Source organism: Neodiprion lecontei, chromosome 1, assembly GCF_021901455.1.
Source record: "Neodiprion lecontei isolate iyNeoLeco1 chromosome 1, iyNeoLeco1.1, whole genome shotgun sequence".
Classification (NCBI taxonomy): domain Eukaryota; kingdom Metazoa; phylum Arthropoda; class Insecta; order Hymenoptera; family Diprionidae; genus Neodiprion; species Neodiprion lecontei.
The window spans coordinates 7608263-7623699 of record NC_060260.1 but is presented as its reverse complement, the minus strand read 5'-3'; the positions used below and the strand labels follow the sequence as shown (position 1 = coordinate 7623699).

The window sequence follows — 15437 nt, the reverse complement described above, 5'->3', positions numbered from 1 at the left end:
CGATAGATAATGACAAAAAAAAAACGGTGTCTAAATAATTTCATATTCTTATCTTGATTAGAAAGGGTGCCGAAATCAATTTAAAGTTGGACATTTTTTATCTCATTTGTCGAGTAAAAAAAAGTTACAAACTATCGCTTAATTAATTTTATTTGGTTAGCAGAAAAGGGAAGATTTTTTTCTAACCAAATAAAACGAATGAAACAATACTGTCAATTTTTTTACTCGAAAATTGAGGAATACTTTTTTTGAATTTCATATTGATTGTTTCGGCACCTTTTCCAATAAAGCTGAAAATCAATCAGTGAAAGACTCTGATTTGACATCCAAGTGTGTAGATTTCGTAGGAAAAATTGGCTAAATGCGGCTTTCGTGAAAAATACGTTAATTAATTAAGTTAATTATCGTTAGATTCCGTTTCCGGTCGAGCTGACTCGTTAGACGAGGAATTCCGTCACTCGCGATCAAAACTAGTGTGCGCGCGTGTGTGTGTGATAAACAAAAATGATGGCGATCCGACGCAACGAACTCCTCGAGTAAATATGTCACAGCTCGTGTATAATCTGATGTACAAACTTTCGACGTCAGGATCCGATCGGATTGGCAGCCTTGTCATTTTCAACGGCTAAACTGATTATTGATTCGGCTTTAACAAATTTATACCGTGAGGACGTTAAGGGGGCGTGATTCGGACACGTGGCGAATTCAATTGCACCTCCCTGCACGCGTAGTTGTTCCAATTTTTCTGACCTGGGTCTGATTCGAATGGAACTCGCCGAGCCGAAATACCGCATCACTGATTTGTTCGCGAAAATAAACATGAAATAAAACATGCTTCGAGGTGAATTCAAGTAGTAATAATACATGGATAGAATCGATCGGATTTATTTTTTTCTTAGATATCAGGCCGGCGATGAATATTATCGAGACCAGAATTTTTCAAGAATCTCAAATCGATCAGTAACTGCTCTTTTCTAGCAGATAACTGATCAATTACCTGTAAATTGATTGGTTAATTTCCCATGCAATTGCCAGCACTATTTTCCTTTTTTAATAAAAATCGTGAATCACATTCATGCTTAAATAACGTGTTGCAATGTCGGTGATAATGATCGGGTCACAATTTGTTTAAAAACTTACGTTACTTCTTACACTGTAATGACTGCAGTTTATACGAGTATGTTTAACACAAACTACGCGGCAAGGAGAATACCCGAAATTTCGATCGATTAAGTTTGACGAAAAACTCTAACAATAAGCTCTGGAAGTGTTAAATGAAACTTGGCAAGCTAACGAAGAGCACAAAATAGTGAACTTCGCGGCTAAATATAAAATAAAAACTTGAAACGAGCAGAAACTTGAGTTTTGGATCTCAAGCTTGACCGATCAAAGCTTGAGATACATCGGAAAAATGGTTCCGTGAAGAATCTGTCCTTAATTTCATCACAACCAATGTTTGAGAACACATTAAACTCAATCGACGCCAATTATAAAATAATAAATACTTTCTCCAATCCAATTATTATAAAAAGTTTTAGTTCCAGTGACGTATTTCTGTAAATTCGACTTCGTTTAACTAAAGCTTGCAAATTATTTCCTTGCTTTCCTTCTTCTACCCGGGGTATAATTCTCCGCCGAATACCTATAATACCTAATATAACAGCAATCTCCCTCACCTTTGTCCATATACCGTACGTAACATCAGCTTGGATGTATAATATTACAAGAAACTTTTCGTAGTCGTCGCATGCGGGCGAACATTTGTCCACCGTGTAATTACGGGTGGGGAGGGGGGGTGAATTTCGCCCCTGGAATCGATTCATTCGCTATAAATTTCACCGAAAGCGTGGATATATTTAGCAATAATTTCACCCCCTCTTAACAATATCCCGTTGTATCAGGGAGGAGCGGCGGCTGAGAAATGCACGAGTGACGTTCCGAATCAGCCCGCACGGACAGACTCGGCGAAACTCCGTCGAGGTGTGGAGAAACTTTGCATAACTATTGTCTAATCCCGCATGGCCAACGCGCCTCAAAGTTACGCCGCGCGAAAGCTCGAATCCCCGTGCGAAAACTAATATCGCCGGTATATACGTGTGATAACGTTGAAGAGTAACCGGCGTTCGACTCGGCGCCTGCAGCACCCTGGAATTTACAATCCCGTTATAATTCAGCCCCGGGTGAAAAATAACCATTCGGAGGGGAAAATTAAGCCCGGACTAAAGAGAAAAAACGAGAAGGAGTTGGAGAAAAAAAAATTAGTTTGTAATGAAGAAAAAGAAAAAGAAGGAGGAAGGAAAAAACAATGGCCTACCCCGGAAGGGCGAGTGTTGAACGCGTGGCGTAAAACCCGGCTTGCAATCTCCAACGACGAGGTTGATTATTAATGGAAATAAAATTCGTTTCCCTGACAAAGTTAAATAATTCTATCCGAATATCTCCGCGGGCCTTTACTTTGCAAGGGAAAACTCAGATTCACTCTCGTTATTCGCAGCTTCTTTCGAAACGATGAAGAAGAAGAAAAAAGGAAGAAAAACAACTTTAGCTTTTCTCAATTCAATTGAAATTAACTTTGCAATAGTATATTTCTCGAGATAAACAATCCCCTTTACATCGTTACCTCATCGCTACTTAAACTCTTCATCGTGCAAGAGTTTCTGTACCTGAAAATCTGAATAAATGTTTTCTAACGACGGAGTTGTTTCTTTATTTTTTCGTCGATTCGATAGGAGAGATTAAAATCTTGTTCCTGGAAGGCATGATTAAGACCGCGGTTTTTCCATCCGTGATACCGAAGTTGACATCGTTACACACTGCCCGCTGTTTAAGTACTCGTAAAACTTAGCGTATAACATTTATCGTATACAGCAGAACGACCGGCGTGTACGGAACGGCGTTAAAGCTCCGAGCATTTGGTATTATACGGAGCGTTGATACGTGCGAAGCATGCGACAGGTGTGTTCTCACGTAGATGCGCGAGAGATAATGTAAAAATTGCTACGAGATGAAAACTGACCTTCGTTCTTGTTGTTGCCGATCAATATCTCGGTGTCCTCGAAGTCTCCCTCCTTCAGCAAGTCCAGCGGATGCTTGGGAAGGAATTTCCCGTCGATGGTGGGCGCGGATGGGAATCCAAGAATGCCCCAATAGGTGTTCCACTGCTGTACGGATATGGTCTTGGCGTCTACGGACCGCATGCAGGCCATGACGCGTGACGGATTGTCCGCGAGCATGGTCGAGTTGCAGTTGCAATCGTCGACGAGGACGCGGGCGACGTCGTGGGCCTTCTCGCCGGTCATGTAGCTCCACGGAGCGTTGAGGGTCCCACTCTGGAGGATACCGCGCCTCACGAGTCCCCGCGTCACCGGCGAAATCAAGTGCAAGGACACGGACCCACCGCCGGCGGACTCTCCGAACAACGTTATCATGTCGGGATCGCCGCCGAAGGCCGCGGCGTTGTCGCGTATCCAACGGATGGCCAGGGCCTGGTCCCACAGTCCCATGTTCCCCGGGGCCTCCTCGCTGTTCGTGAAGTGGTCGTTGAGGTAGAGAAAGCCGAAGGCCCCGACCCTGTACTGCATCGACGCGACGATCACGTCGCTGGTAGCGGCCATTATGTCAGCGTCGTAGATGTCGAGGGTGGCCGTGCCGCTCATGTAACCTCCTCCGTAGATCCATACGAGGATCGGCACCTTGGCCCTCTCGTTTCCGGGCGACTCGGCGCCCTTGTGTCGCAGCCGGAGCTTCTGCGGTACCCAGACGTTGAGGTACAGGCAGTCCTCCGAGATGTTGGTGTTCGGGTTCCACATCTCCTCGCCTTCGAAGCCCGGGAAGTACTCGTACCGCTCCTGGTAGCAGCTGTTCGGCAGCGACGTCGCCTCCAGCACACCGTGCCAAGGGTCGATCGGCAGCGGCTTCCGGAACCTCAGCGGTCCCACCGGCGGCTTGGCGAACGGGATGCCGTAGAAGACGTGGACCTCTCGGCCCAGCACCGACCTCGACAGGCCCCGCACCAAACCGCTCGTCGTCTCGACCACCAGGGGGTCGTCGTGGACCCCCCGCGAACCCCCGGCCACGCCGAGTTCACCCCCCAGGTAGAGGAGGAGGCGCAACAGGAGGGCCACCCTCGACGCGGTCGTCATGATCGCTCGGATGATGATTGGCTTCGGTTTCGAACGTTTTTCAAGCTCGTCACAGGCTCGGATCGGCTAATCCATCGCCTCGGGTTCCTGGCCAATAATCGGAACGTGATGCGATCGGCACTCGGCTAGTTTTCACTCGTCCGTTCGACGCTCGTTTATCGTATTCGACACGCGGATGCGAAAAGCCTCCCGGCAGCCAGCGTGCCGCGGTGCACGGGGTCGACTGACTGCCGAGCATGACGGAGCTTCGTCGAGAGCGCAGGGCGCGGGCGCCCCCTGAGCAGCAGGGGAAAACCACCGAGCAACTCGGCGTCGCGACGACGGTTCGAGAGCCGAGCGGCGAGCCAAGTCCGACTGACGTGCAACGGGATTATCCGCAACGAGCTTCCGCGTTTCAAGTTCGCAAAGTTCTGCCCGCTCGAGCTTGGCGCACTTGCCGAGGTCTGAGATAATATATATATACGGATAATATCGCTCAACGAATCGAACCCGGCCGAGGCTCGACGGAGAATCAAATATTCGACTTGTTGTTGAACGGCGACTAATTTCAAGTAAACAAGCCACGAGTCGATGCCGTGCCCTCCGTACGTCGACGAATCTCCTCAATAACGTTCAGATCTAGACAACGTCGGAACGGAAGTTAGATATCGTACGTGCACAATGTGATCCAGTCGACTGTGAATTCGTAACTTAGCGGAAACTTCGGCGGAAATACGACATCTACTATCAGTCCCCGATTACTTGACGTCATTTCCTGCCAGCAATAAGTCGAATACGGGTCTACCGACCGAGCGTAGCTTGGCTTGTCTTTCCGTCGACACGTCGGATCAAAGAAACGGTCACTATCCGAATTGCTGACAGGAACGCGATCGATTTTTACTCGCTCTTATCGGCCTGATTTCACCCGTCGACCGATGTCTTCGATGTTTGGAATCGAACTAGTTTCGCTCCGTCGTGTACCGAGAGCCCAACTACAACAACAACAACACCTCGCGACTTGGCTCATCTGTGTGTGAGCGTGCGAATGTGTGTGTGTATTTGTGTGCGTGTGCGTGTGTGTCGGCTGACTGAGAACATGAACCATGATGTACCTAACAATAGAAGCTAATCGAAACACGATGGGAATATAATACGACTCCTTGAGGTGTCTCTATGCCAAATAATGCTCAAAACATTTTGCCTTCCGTTTGTTCTGCCTCGGTTTCATTGTCATAATAATTTCTGTAGCAGGGTGATTAATTTTCAAGAGTAAGCAAAGCTCTCTCGGACCTGAGACGAAGACGCCGAAAATAAAATCGGGCGTCCAGGTACGGTCAACCGAGGCGACAATTGAGTCTGGCCAATTGTTGAAGAAGAATCATATCGTCCGATCGAGCGATATGGCGAACCGCGCTTGTCGAGCTCGCTCGGTTTAAGACTTAACGAACCATTTCCGCTGACAATTGCTCGGTCACCAATTCGTGAGTTGCCTCTGATTACAAGTACGGCCCGCATCTTGTTATCCGATGCAGTTGTCAAATTGTTTTTAATATAATCCGCTTACTGAACAATTGCCTCGCCTCTATATAGACGCGTAGGCACCTAGCTCTGATTTTCTTATCGTGAACGCGTCGTTTGTTCTTGCTGAGATTTCGTCTGATTGGACTGGAAAAATTTGGCCAAAAATTAACGAGTGTCTTCTTAGATTTTCTAAAATTTTTCAGTACGCGTTCGGGATCGAAGCGGTAATCGCTACGTTTGGAAATTTCATTCGGGAAACAATATCGCGGAACGTGCAATGTATCTATACTGAATTTTATTCGCTTTCTCAATCACGACACAGGTCGATAGTTACGTGCCGAGAACGTCGTCGGAGCTACGAAAGATACAACGAGACTACGGCCGAGTGTCCCGCAGTGGCTATCCAATTGTTTTTAGAGCTCCGAGTAATTGCGAGCTTGGTATAAAAGCGGGACGACCGATACAAATTTAATTATGTATGTACACTCTGCACATGTACATACGTAGGGTACATAGATACAGCGACAATTCGGTAGAATCAACGGTACAATCTGTGCAATTTCGCCGATGAGAGAAGGAAAACCTTGGGAAGAGGGAGATAATAATCGGGATACACCGTCGCTGTTACTAAATGTAAGAGGACCAGCCGCCGCAGGTTGAACCGATTTGACAATCCAATTATATCAAAGAACCGAGGCTTAAAATGTTTTCGTATTAATTGGAATTCATTTGAATACCTCTCGCGGCTTGATGAGGAAAACCTCGCTGCTTCGAAGCTCGGTGACGGGAAAATACGAGAACGCGAGTTTTGAGAAGAAAAATCTTTTTTTACCCACCTTTGACTCTGAAACGTATCGTAAAAACAACGTTTCTCTGTCCTCTGCTCTCGTTGAGAGGAAAAAAAATTATCTCCCGGAAACAGCCGGGAGCTGCGAATTTTATCGAGGAACTCCGGGGCGCAGGTTTCACGCTCCACTCCGACGCTGGTTTAATAACTTTGAGAGAATAGGTCGGATGTGTGAAGCTGTGGCAGCGCCGTGGTTAGAATATTGAAATTTGTAGTTGATCAGGGGTTTCCCATCCCTTGGCAAATTTACTCGCACGGGCGGACGAACTCCGGGAATCCAATCCGACTAGATTAACCTGCTAGCGTCCCATGATTCAACACGTTTTTTACCACGGAATTCGGATGCTCGGGATAGGGGCGAAAATCCTCCAGCCGACGTAATCTCGCCCTGCGGATATACTAATAAGATTTATAAAATCCCAGGAGAACCTCTAATTCTCAGAAACTGATTTGCAAAAGACACTTAAGCTTCTTCGTAGTTTTCGAAAAATGAATTTCACTTACGGAGCTGTTCGTCGAAAGGAAAATTCAATTTTCCACATTTTCTAGTCGAAAAAGTAAATTCAACTGAAATTCAATAACCAAAAATTGAATGCCAAAATTCTGGAATAAATTTCAAAACATTTACGACTGCTGCTCAATAAGTTTCGAATCTGATTTACCGGCAAATGAACTCCCGAAAATTTATGAAACATCAATGTCGACTTCTTCTTATAAAAACTAATCAACGAGTGTTTTTTTTTTTTTTTCGACGATTTTCGAATCATTTCCAGCGAAGATGTGAAACTTCCCGAACGCCGGAATTATGCATTACAATACTGCATGATTGTAAAGTTTGGAACCCACCCGAACAACCGTTTCCAGGTTTATAATTTTACCGAGCATCTAACGATCGGCTGTTGAGCGAATCGCGGAATAGAAACCAGCGGTAATTGGATGAAAATAGATCCCGAGGATACGGCTCGTGGGTCATTATATATGTCACCAGACGTCGAGCTGGATTGAAAAGAAACCAACCTCGGTTCACCCGACGTGCATTCAGAAAGCTCTTGCCCGATTATATACGTATCGCTAAATTTGTGCCCCGAAAAAATTACCACAGGTAAAGACTGCCATAAAATTGTTAACAAGAATTTTCGTCCAGAAAAAAAAGGAAGAATAGCGAACGGTAGAATGATTTGCATATATTTCGGATCCAGCCTTTTTTAAACATTCACTTTTCGATAAAACTTGGCAATTCAATAGATTTGTGGAATTCAATTGCCAGATTAAAATTTTGTGCCGATTCGCGGAATTTTTAATTGAGATACAAGCGAATATGTCTTCGCTCGTTTTACACGTATTTTTGCGAAGGAACGGATGAAAATTAAAGTTAACAATTAAATTTGTAACGAAGGGACGTTGAAATTTCATTAAAAAAATTGTTTAGTTTTTTTTTTTTTTTTTTTGACGGTAGAAGTAAGTTTAAAAATATTGGGTAAAGATATTTCATAATTATTCACCACTTCGATGACATTGGAAAAAATTATTTAAAAAAATGTATACATTACCGAGGTTGTATCCAGCAACACAGCATCACGTAAAACGTGAAATCGCTGGATTGGAGTTACTTTTCGGTTATAAATAAAAGAAAATGGGTTTCACGCATGACAGATCTTGAAAGTATACGTGGAGAGTGAATACACAAATCTTTGAGCCGCCAAACTCTGAAGAACCTAATACGCCAGTCAGACACGTAACGCAATCGAATTTCTACTATCCGCTTAACGCAGTTAAAGCTTCCTCAGCCAGGCTCCGCATGTCCTCGTATATGACTCCAATTATCATTAAAACAAGAGGCTAATTATTTCTAGAAAATTACTAACGAACCTGCGCCCCGCTCACCCTTCCGCCGTTCTTCAGCCCCCGGCACTCGAGTTCCGTGTACATCTGCAGCACCGACTTAATTCCCACCTGACCTTTGGCTGCGAGGAACCTGAACTCGGGGGCAACGCGTCAATTATTTTGCGGAAAAATCTCCGGCCACCCGAATACCCGCCTCGTATATTTTCGGCTTCCGTTTTCCCCTTTTGAAAAGAGTGACGCGGGCGAGTCGCGAGGCGACGGCGAGAGCTCGCGGCCCACTCGACGGATTTTTCGCCTCCGGGTGGTTGCGAAAAATTGGAGGGCCTCAAGAGCGATGACCTTTGTCTCGATTCTCGAGGGCGACTTTGTCCGCCCTTTGTAACGAATGCCTTCCAGCACTCGACTCGGTGCCTGCAGGATGCACGCCTCGAGCCAGGCTAAACCCGGACTGGAGATTCGGAGGAAATCGATATCGCGGGGACCCGCCACGTGTCTGAAGCGGGTGACGAGAACTCTAGCTTCGACCCTGGCTTTCCCAAAATCCACCCAACGCCCCGCGAATCGACGCCCAATGCCCCGAATTCGCACACGTTCATCCCCCGGGTGGGTTTCCGAATTTCCCACCCCTCGAAGATGGCTGCGAAGCCTTGGCGACTTTTTCGAATGACGGTCCTCGTCTAAGTGCGTTCGTAAATCAGTTGTGGCTTCTTCTATCGAAATCGTGAGAAAAAGTGCGGACCCATCTTTTCCGTAATCGAATTTTTTTTTCTTTTCAGAAGACGCCGTTTTGATAAAAATTAACCTTCGATCAAAGACCAGATAATACTTTATATTAATTAGACCCCTCTTGTTTTTTTCATTTCAGATTATCCAGTCCAGAGATTTCTTATTTTTTAGAAGTGCTGCCAGACTTGGACGATAACAGCTTTGAAAATCATTATTTTTATAAATAAGAAATATCAGAATAAAGTTCAATGTTACCCCGATATGTTTTTGTATTAATAAAGTGGAATGTCTCTTTACAAAAAATCCTTGAAAAATCGCTTTTTTCGGCCTCCTGACTCCTGGCACAATTTAAGGTTTGCCATTCTTGATAACTTAAAATCTTACACTCGTATCAGAGTCTCTCTTACAGTGAGTTTGTCATGAAAATCATTTTCCGAACAACACAAACCATCGCTCATTGAATCCCGACGAATCCACTAAGTTTCTTGCACCGGTTGATGAAAGGAATTAAAAAAAAAAAAAAATCGGTATCAAAGCTCTCTCCTACAATTCCAGTCCTCCTCAATTCAACAGAAGCACACCATTTATTACCTTACAATATTTTCGTGCACTGAAACCAAATTTAAAGATATCAGTTCCGACATTCCGACCTCAGAGACGAGGAAGCGAATGTACCGGATTATTTATCGTGACCTTAGATGAAGAATCAGGGAGCGACGAAACTCCCCCTCCACCCTCCCCCTTTCCTCGAGGCGCGGGGCGATCCTGCAGGACCTTTAAGGATGACAAAGCGGAAGCGACGTCTACTTGTTGCGTCCTACGCCTGCGTGGCTCGCAAACTCCGGCGTTATTATACTTTTAGGGTTGACGTCGAAGGTCTGGAAGGTTTCGAGGCGAGCGGCCTTCGACGGCGCACTTAGTTCGCCCCGATTCTCACCCTTCTGGCAAATATTTGTCCACTGGGAAAGGGCCGCGCTATAAAACGCGAGTATAAGACCAGCCGTATTCAGCGATACCTTCGCAGGTTACACCTGAGCCAACCCACCGAACCAATTTCGCTTTTTCGCCGCTTCCAATGTAGGGGACAAATATTTTTCCGAACAACGAACAACGCCGAAAATAGCTTGTATTAATCTTCGCGGATGATTGCTTCTTTAATTCGGGTCAACGACTTGTTGTTATTTACAACGACATTTTCAAACCCTCCGAATAACTGGGACAGGAAATGCGATTCGCGGAAGCTTCGCTTTTTGGGTTAATCGTGACGCGCGATGGAACGGAATAATGGATATATTTAGAAGCTGCAACGGATCCCTAATTCCGAATGTATACACATTATCGGCTTATCTGGCCGAGCTGCATCCGTCAATTAACAAAGATGCATTCGAGCGGATACGTCGGGAGTATAATTCCATCTGCCGTAGTGTTTTCACTGATCACTGGAATCGCGAGAGCTATCCAAGGCGTTCCAAAAACCTACGCATACGTCGGTAATCGCCAATTTGAAGGAAGTCCTTGAAAAAAAAAAAAACAACAAAACGGTAATTTTTAAACCCTGTTGGCTATACTCGCGTTAAAGATTGCTACAGCTTTGTGCTGACTCGTCATCAGGCGTCGAGCTGAAGTAGATACCTACTTGCCTGATACGTACCCGGTTTTGAACCGGCTGCGATGAGTTAGTAAAAATTTAAACGAATTCTCGCACGGGGCATTTCAATCCACGCGAAATAGGTTACACCTGCCAGACATTGATTATCGCGTCAGACGTCGTGCGGAGTGAGAAAGATCGAAGGGTGAGATAGCTGCGGTAATTTAACCTATATCCGCCACATCGCTTTACACATATTCTCTTAGAACTAGGAATCTATCCTACGGAGGTCGGGTTAGAATTTACTCGACGATGACGCGGTTAGATATTCTCTTCGATTTCATTTTCGCTCTGGCCCGAGTACGGCGAATCCTAATTCTGGAAGAACTTTGGAAGAAAACAATTTTAATTAACTCATTTTTGTAAAAAATTTTGTACCGGATACGGTCGCGTGTTCGATTTTTGTGAAAACGCGTCTGGACAATCGAGGCCGTCAAGCAAGCATTTACACTGAAATTTACCGTTCATTAAATCACGTAATAAACGTAAAAAGAGCGCTGTAAGCATGCCCTACATTAACTTTTAGTATCCATGCAGAGTAAAATGACTGTAAATCATAGGAACGCGGCTAGAAAATACCCCGCAAACACAATTTTCTCTCAGAGACGAGGCATGAATGACGTGCGAACCTACGCTGTTTTTAATACCAGCCACCACATTTTGCACGCAGTAAAAATAAGTGTCGGGCAAGTTGGAACGTTTTAACGAAACGACGTAAATCGGCACAATTTGTAAATAATAAGAAATCGTCACAACGAAGAGATTCGAATAAATTCCATGAAAAATAGTATCGTATTTTAACGAACTGACGTTTCAAATGCCCTACATTTCTCTATCGCAACGTTTTATGGACGAAAATTAAACCTCACAGATTTATTTCCTCCGAAGTATAAAACGGCAGATATTGAACCCCTTCCGTCTCATTTGAATCACATACTTCACGGCACCGGCGTAACAATCCGGTTTGCCGGGAATTGATAAAATAGACTCTGGCTCATTGCAGAGCGTAAGAATAATAGTTGCATCGCAGCTCGTCCTGCACCGAGTTATACATACACGTATAATCCCGACGAAAACATCGCGAGGCATTATGCCTGGGTGAATTTTAATTTCTATTCATTCCTGAGTGCATGATCTATGCATTTTCGTTGGACCGCTTCAGATTACGGTGATATTTTGTTTTTCCTGCTGCTGGAACGGAACCCGAACGTTACTTTTAGCGGAATTAAAAAACTTCTCAACGTATACGTGATTCTCAGTTCACTTTTTCCCTGTTTAAATAACGTGCGTCTAACAAAACTACCGTCATTCCAATTTCTTCGCATAATTTTCCAAAATAATTTTGCAGCAAGGTTTGACAGTAGGAACTGGCTTAATTTTAATACAATTAATAATAACATATTTGTGTCAGTCGGCCACTCTTCAACAACGAGCCACTTTTCAATTATTTTTTATAACCCGTTTCTGGTTGCTCCAATGTGTAAAGAAAAAACAAACATCATTATCTCTGAGCGTGATTCACGATCCTATCCATACGATATCCTACTCACGAAGAAATTGAAACAATTATGTTCTTCTTATTGTTAAATGTGTCGTTTAACTTTTTCAGTCACACATTTTTCAACTCAATATTTCGGTCGGAATTTTGGTAATCGGAGGTTTTTGGGATCACTGATCAAAAATTTGAAGTCGGATCTTCGTAATTTCTACATCCAAAATGGTGGATGTAAAATCGAAAAAACTATCAAAATTCGCTGAATCTAACCGAAACTTGTTACTCGGGGGTTTTTGGGGTTATACGAAGTAAAAAAAAGATCATTTCAAGTTGTCAATAAACTGCTACAAGGCTAGAACGTGAAAATTTTTGAGTTGTAGCGCTGAGCATCCGACTGTGACTGAAAGGGTTGAAGAAGAAAAAGTCACAACCCCCGTTTGAGCCACCTCGTACCTTAAATCGATCCAAAAACCCCTTACTTTAAACAAATTTTTTCAGCACAGCAAGAACTGCCGTTACGACCTCGGTTCCAGCGTGAAAAAATCAAAATCATAAAAGAGAAAATTCACCCCGGCGTAAAAACATGCCCGAAACCATGCGGGTAATTGGCATGTTCCCGGATGGCGAAGTCCTCCTGTCTCGGGAACTCGAAGAAACCAGGAGACGCTGATCCGGAACGAAAGGATGCCGGTTGTCAGGGGGAAAAGTAGCCGATGTACAGAAGGGGTGGAACGGTGGGCGCCGGGCGAATATTGATCGGCTGGGTCACGCAACAGGCTGCCTGCCTGCAGGTCGACTTGCGTCCGCCGATGCCCTTCCACCCCTTCCGTCCCTCCCGCCCCTCCGACCCCCTCGTTCCATCCCTAGATCCTCTGGTGCACCCTCCACCCCTTCGCTCCACCCCCGGTTTCGCGCTCCTTTCTTTGCTTTTAGATTTTTCTTGGCGCACTTTCTTCGCCTCGTTTCGTCGTGGACGTTTCCTTCCTTTTTTCTCTTCGTGCTTGCAGCTCCTCGGCAAACTTGATCACCGCATGGAGGCGCAGCAGAATATGTTTGCATCGATTACATCGAGCTATTCGTGCGGAGCTCCGTTCGTTCGACTCTCCGCTGTGAAGGGAAAAGATATTATTTCGCCAATTTTAACGGCAGGTGATTTACTGGATCGGAAATCAACCGATCCAAGGATCGAAGGCGGGTATTTATCTTCACCCGGAAAGTGCAGATCGCTGCAGTTAATCTTCGAGCTCTAATTCCGTCCGATTCAGGATCCACGCTGATTGATATCAAGTTTGAAGAGTCTAAATTGACAGGTTCGAGTTTTTCCCACCCTTTTACTTTCGTTCGTTTTCCCCTTTCTCCGACTTTTCTTTTTTCTAATTTTCCTCGACCACGGTCAGCGTTGAGGGATTTCATCCCTCCACCGACTCGTAAATTCTCTCCTCTCCTCCCCTTCCGCCCCGTTACTATTTCCTGACCCAGGAGCGGCCGAGGGTGGCTCGACTCGCGTGTCACACATGCACGCGTTGTCCTACACGTGCACGTAAGGTACCCACACGGGAATCGGCGAACCCTGCAGCCTCCGGCTCCGCAGGTCACGTAGTCGTCGGGAGCCGGCCTAGGCTCAATCAGCCGTGTATTCAAGGCAAAAAGTCACCCCTGCTACACATCCCGGATGCAGGAAACAGCTTAGAGTCACCCTGCAGCTGACGCTGCGCCGCGACACCGGCGGGCAGGTAATTCATGGATTCGAGAGGACGGATATCTCGCGAATGTTGGAAAGCTCCGCGCTTTAATCGCGCGACGTGACGCGCGTAGCGCCGAGCTTCGAGGGCCGTTAACGGCGAAGAAGGAAACTGGACGATACGAGGGAAAGTCGCGCGGTGATAATTAATTTCTTCCGCGTTTTCGCGCCGTTGTTTGCCGAATTAAGGAGAACTCCTCGATCGCAATTGCGACTCTCGATTCTCGACGACGCGACCGTGGGATTGTCCCGAGGCACGCGAGTTGGCAATTGTCCAGGATTTAATTCGCGGACACGTTGATGAGGGGTGAGGGTCGAAAAGTAGAATGGTCGTGGCATGCGGAAATCTGATTCCCATAAATAAAACGCTGAAGAGCGGAAAAGTAGGAATGAAAAATTTCGCCCAAAATACGCAATCGTAAAACTTTGTCGACTAAAATTTCTGCTTTTTGTAACGCGTATAAATTAGAATCGGTACGTAAAAATTTCTGGATTAGGTTTCTTTTTATTTCTCTTAAAAATGATACCTAACTGCAAAAGTTGTATGCAGTTGAATTGTTCTATTTTCAATAGGTATATAGATACGCTTTAACAAGAGTACACGCGGTACATTTTTCTACCCTATTGTGTCTGTTTGAACTTTGCTTCGAGTGAAAAACGTGAAAATATATCCCAATTGTTATTCCCCGAACTATTGTAACGTAAAATAAAAAAAAAGTCACGAAGCCTTGCCGTTATAAAAATTCTTGTATTTTCCTACATTTCAACTTTTATTCAAACTATTTTACAGGTTGGCTTTGTGTATTTTTTATCCCTTTACCTGGTTTTCAATACTTCAACATTTATGCTGACCGTTCTATTAAATTTTGGTGTTTGATATTTCTTCCTTTCCACGCTTCGACCGCTACACGTTTCGAATTCTATAAATTAAATTGTTCAATTTCCGAAAATTCTGTACCTACAATATTACAATGCTTCTATTATGTAGCCATGCTACTTTTTGACCACGATCCTTGATCAAATTTTTACACTCAAAATCAAAGCTGACGGTTACAATTGGTTGGTTGACTTCCGATTTCGAATCATGCAGACCGCTGCGATAAATTCGCACAATATTTTGCAGACACGAACGTTACACTGAAAAGCAAAAGTTCGATCCCGGATAATGGTCATTCAAATTGTTTTGGTCGTTTGACCAGAGTTCTTCTCTAACTTCAATCGGAATGGGATGAGTGAGTGAGAGGGCGAATAAATAAATAACACGATTTCGCGGGAAAGACAAGACGCTTGCTTCGGCATAAAAACCCTCACGGTGCAGAGGGAAAAGCCGAAGCAAGACAAGTGTTTATTAACTGCAAATCAGATCATCATAAAACAGGATAATACAGTCGCTGGTGCGTTCCTTGTCAACTACATTGAATGATCATTCAATAATCTTAAGCCAACTTATCTAAGTCTCCATGAGAAACCGTGCTCCGCAACTTCCACGCACT

General features: G+C 44.8%; 1 protein-coding gene across 3 annotated transcripts in view; it reads right to left on the bottom strand.

Annotated features, from left to right (window-relative positions):
* Nucleotides 1-14548, bottom strand: part of LOC107225972 (acetylcholinesterase) — a 122004-nt gene extending 107456 nt beyond the window's left edge. Inside the window, exons 1-3 of one of the 3 annotated variants that reach the window (XM_046729998.1) lie at nucleotides 14538-14548; nucleotides 7380-7385; nucleotides 3017-4328 (exon numbers count right to left, since the gene is read on the bottom strand). In XM_046729998.1, the coding sequence (XP_046585954.1) occupies nucleotides 3017-4142 (1126 nt within the window). In that variant the 5' untranslated portion in view covers nucleotides 4143-4328; nucleotides 7380-7385; nucleotides 14538-14548. Of the gene's footprint in view, nucleotides 1-3016; nucleotides 4479-7379; nucleotides 7386-14537 lie in introns of those variants that run through there. The other 2 variants (XM_046729999.1, XM_046729997.1) reach the window with 2 other exon arrangements.
* Between the last annotated feature and the right edge of the window lie 889 nt (nucleotides 14549-15437).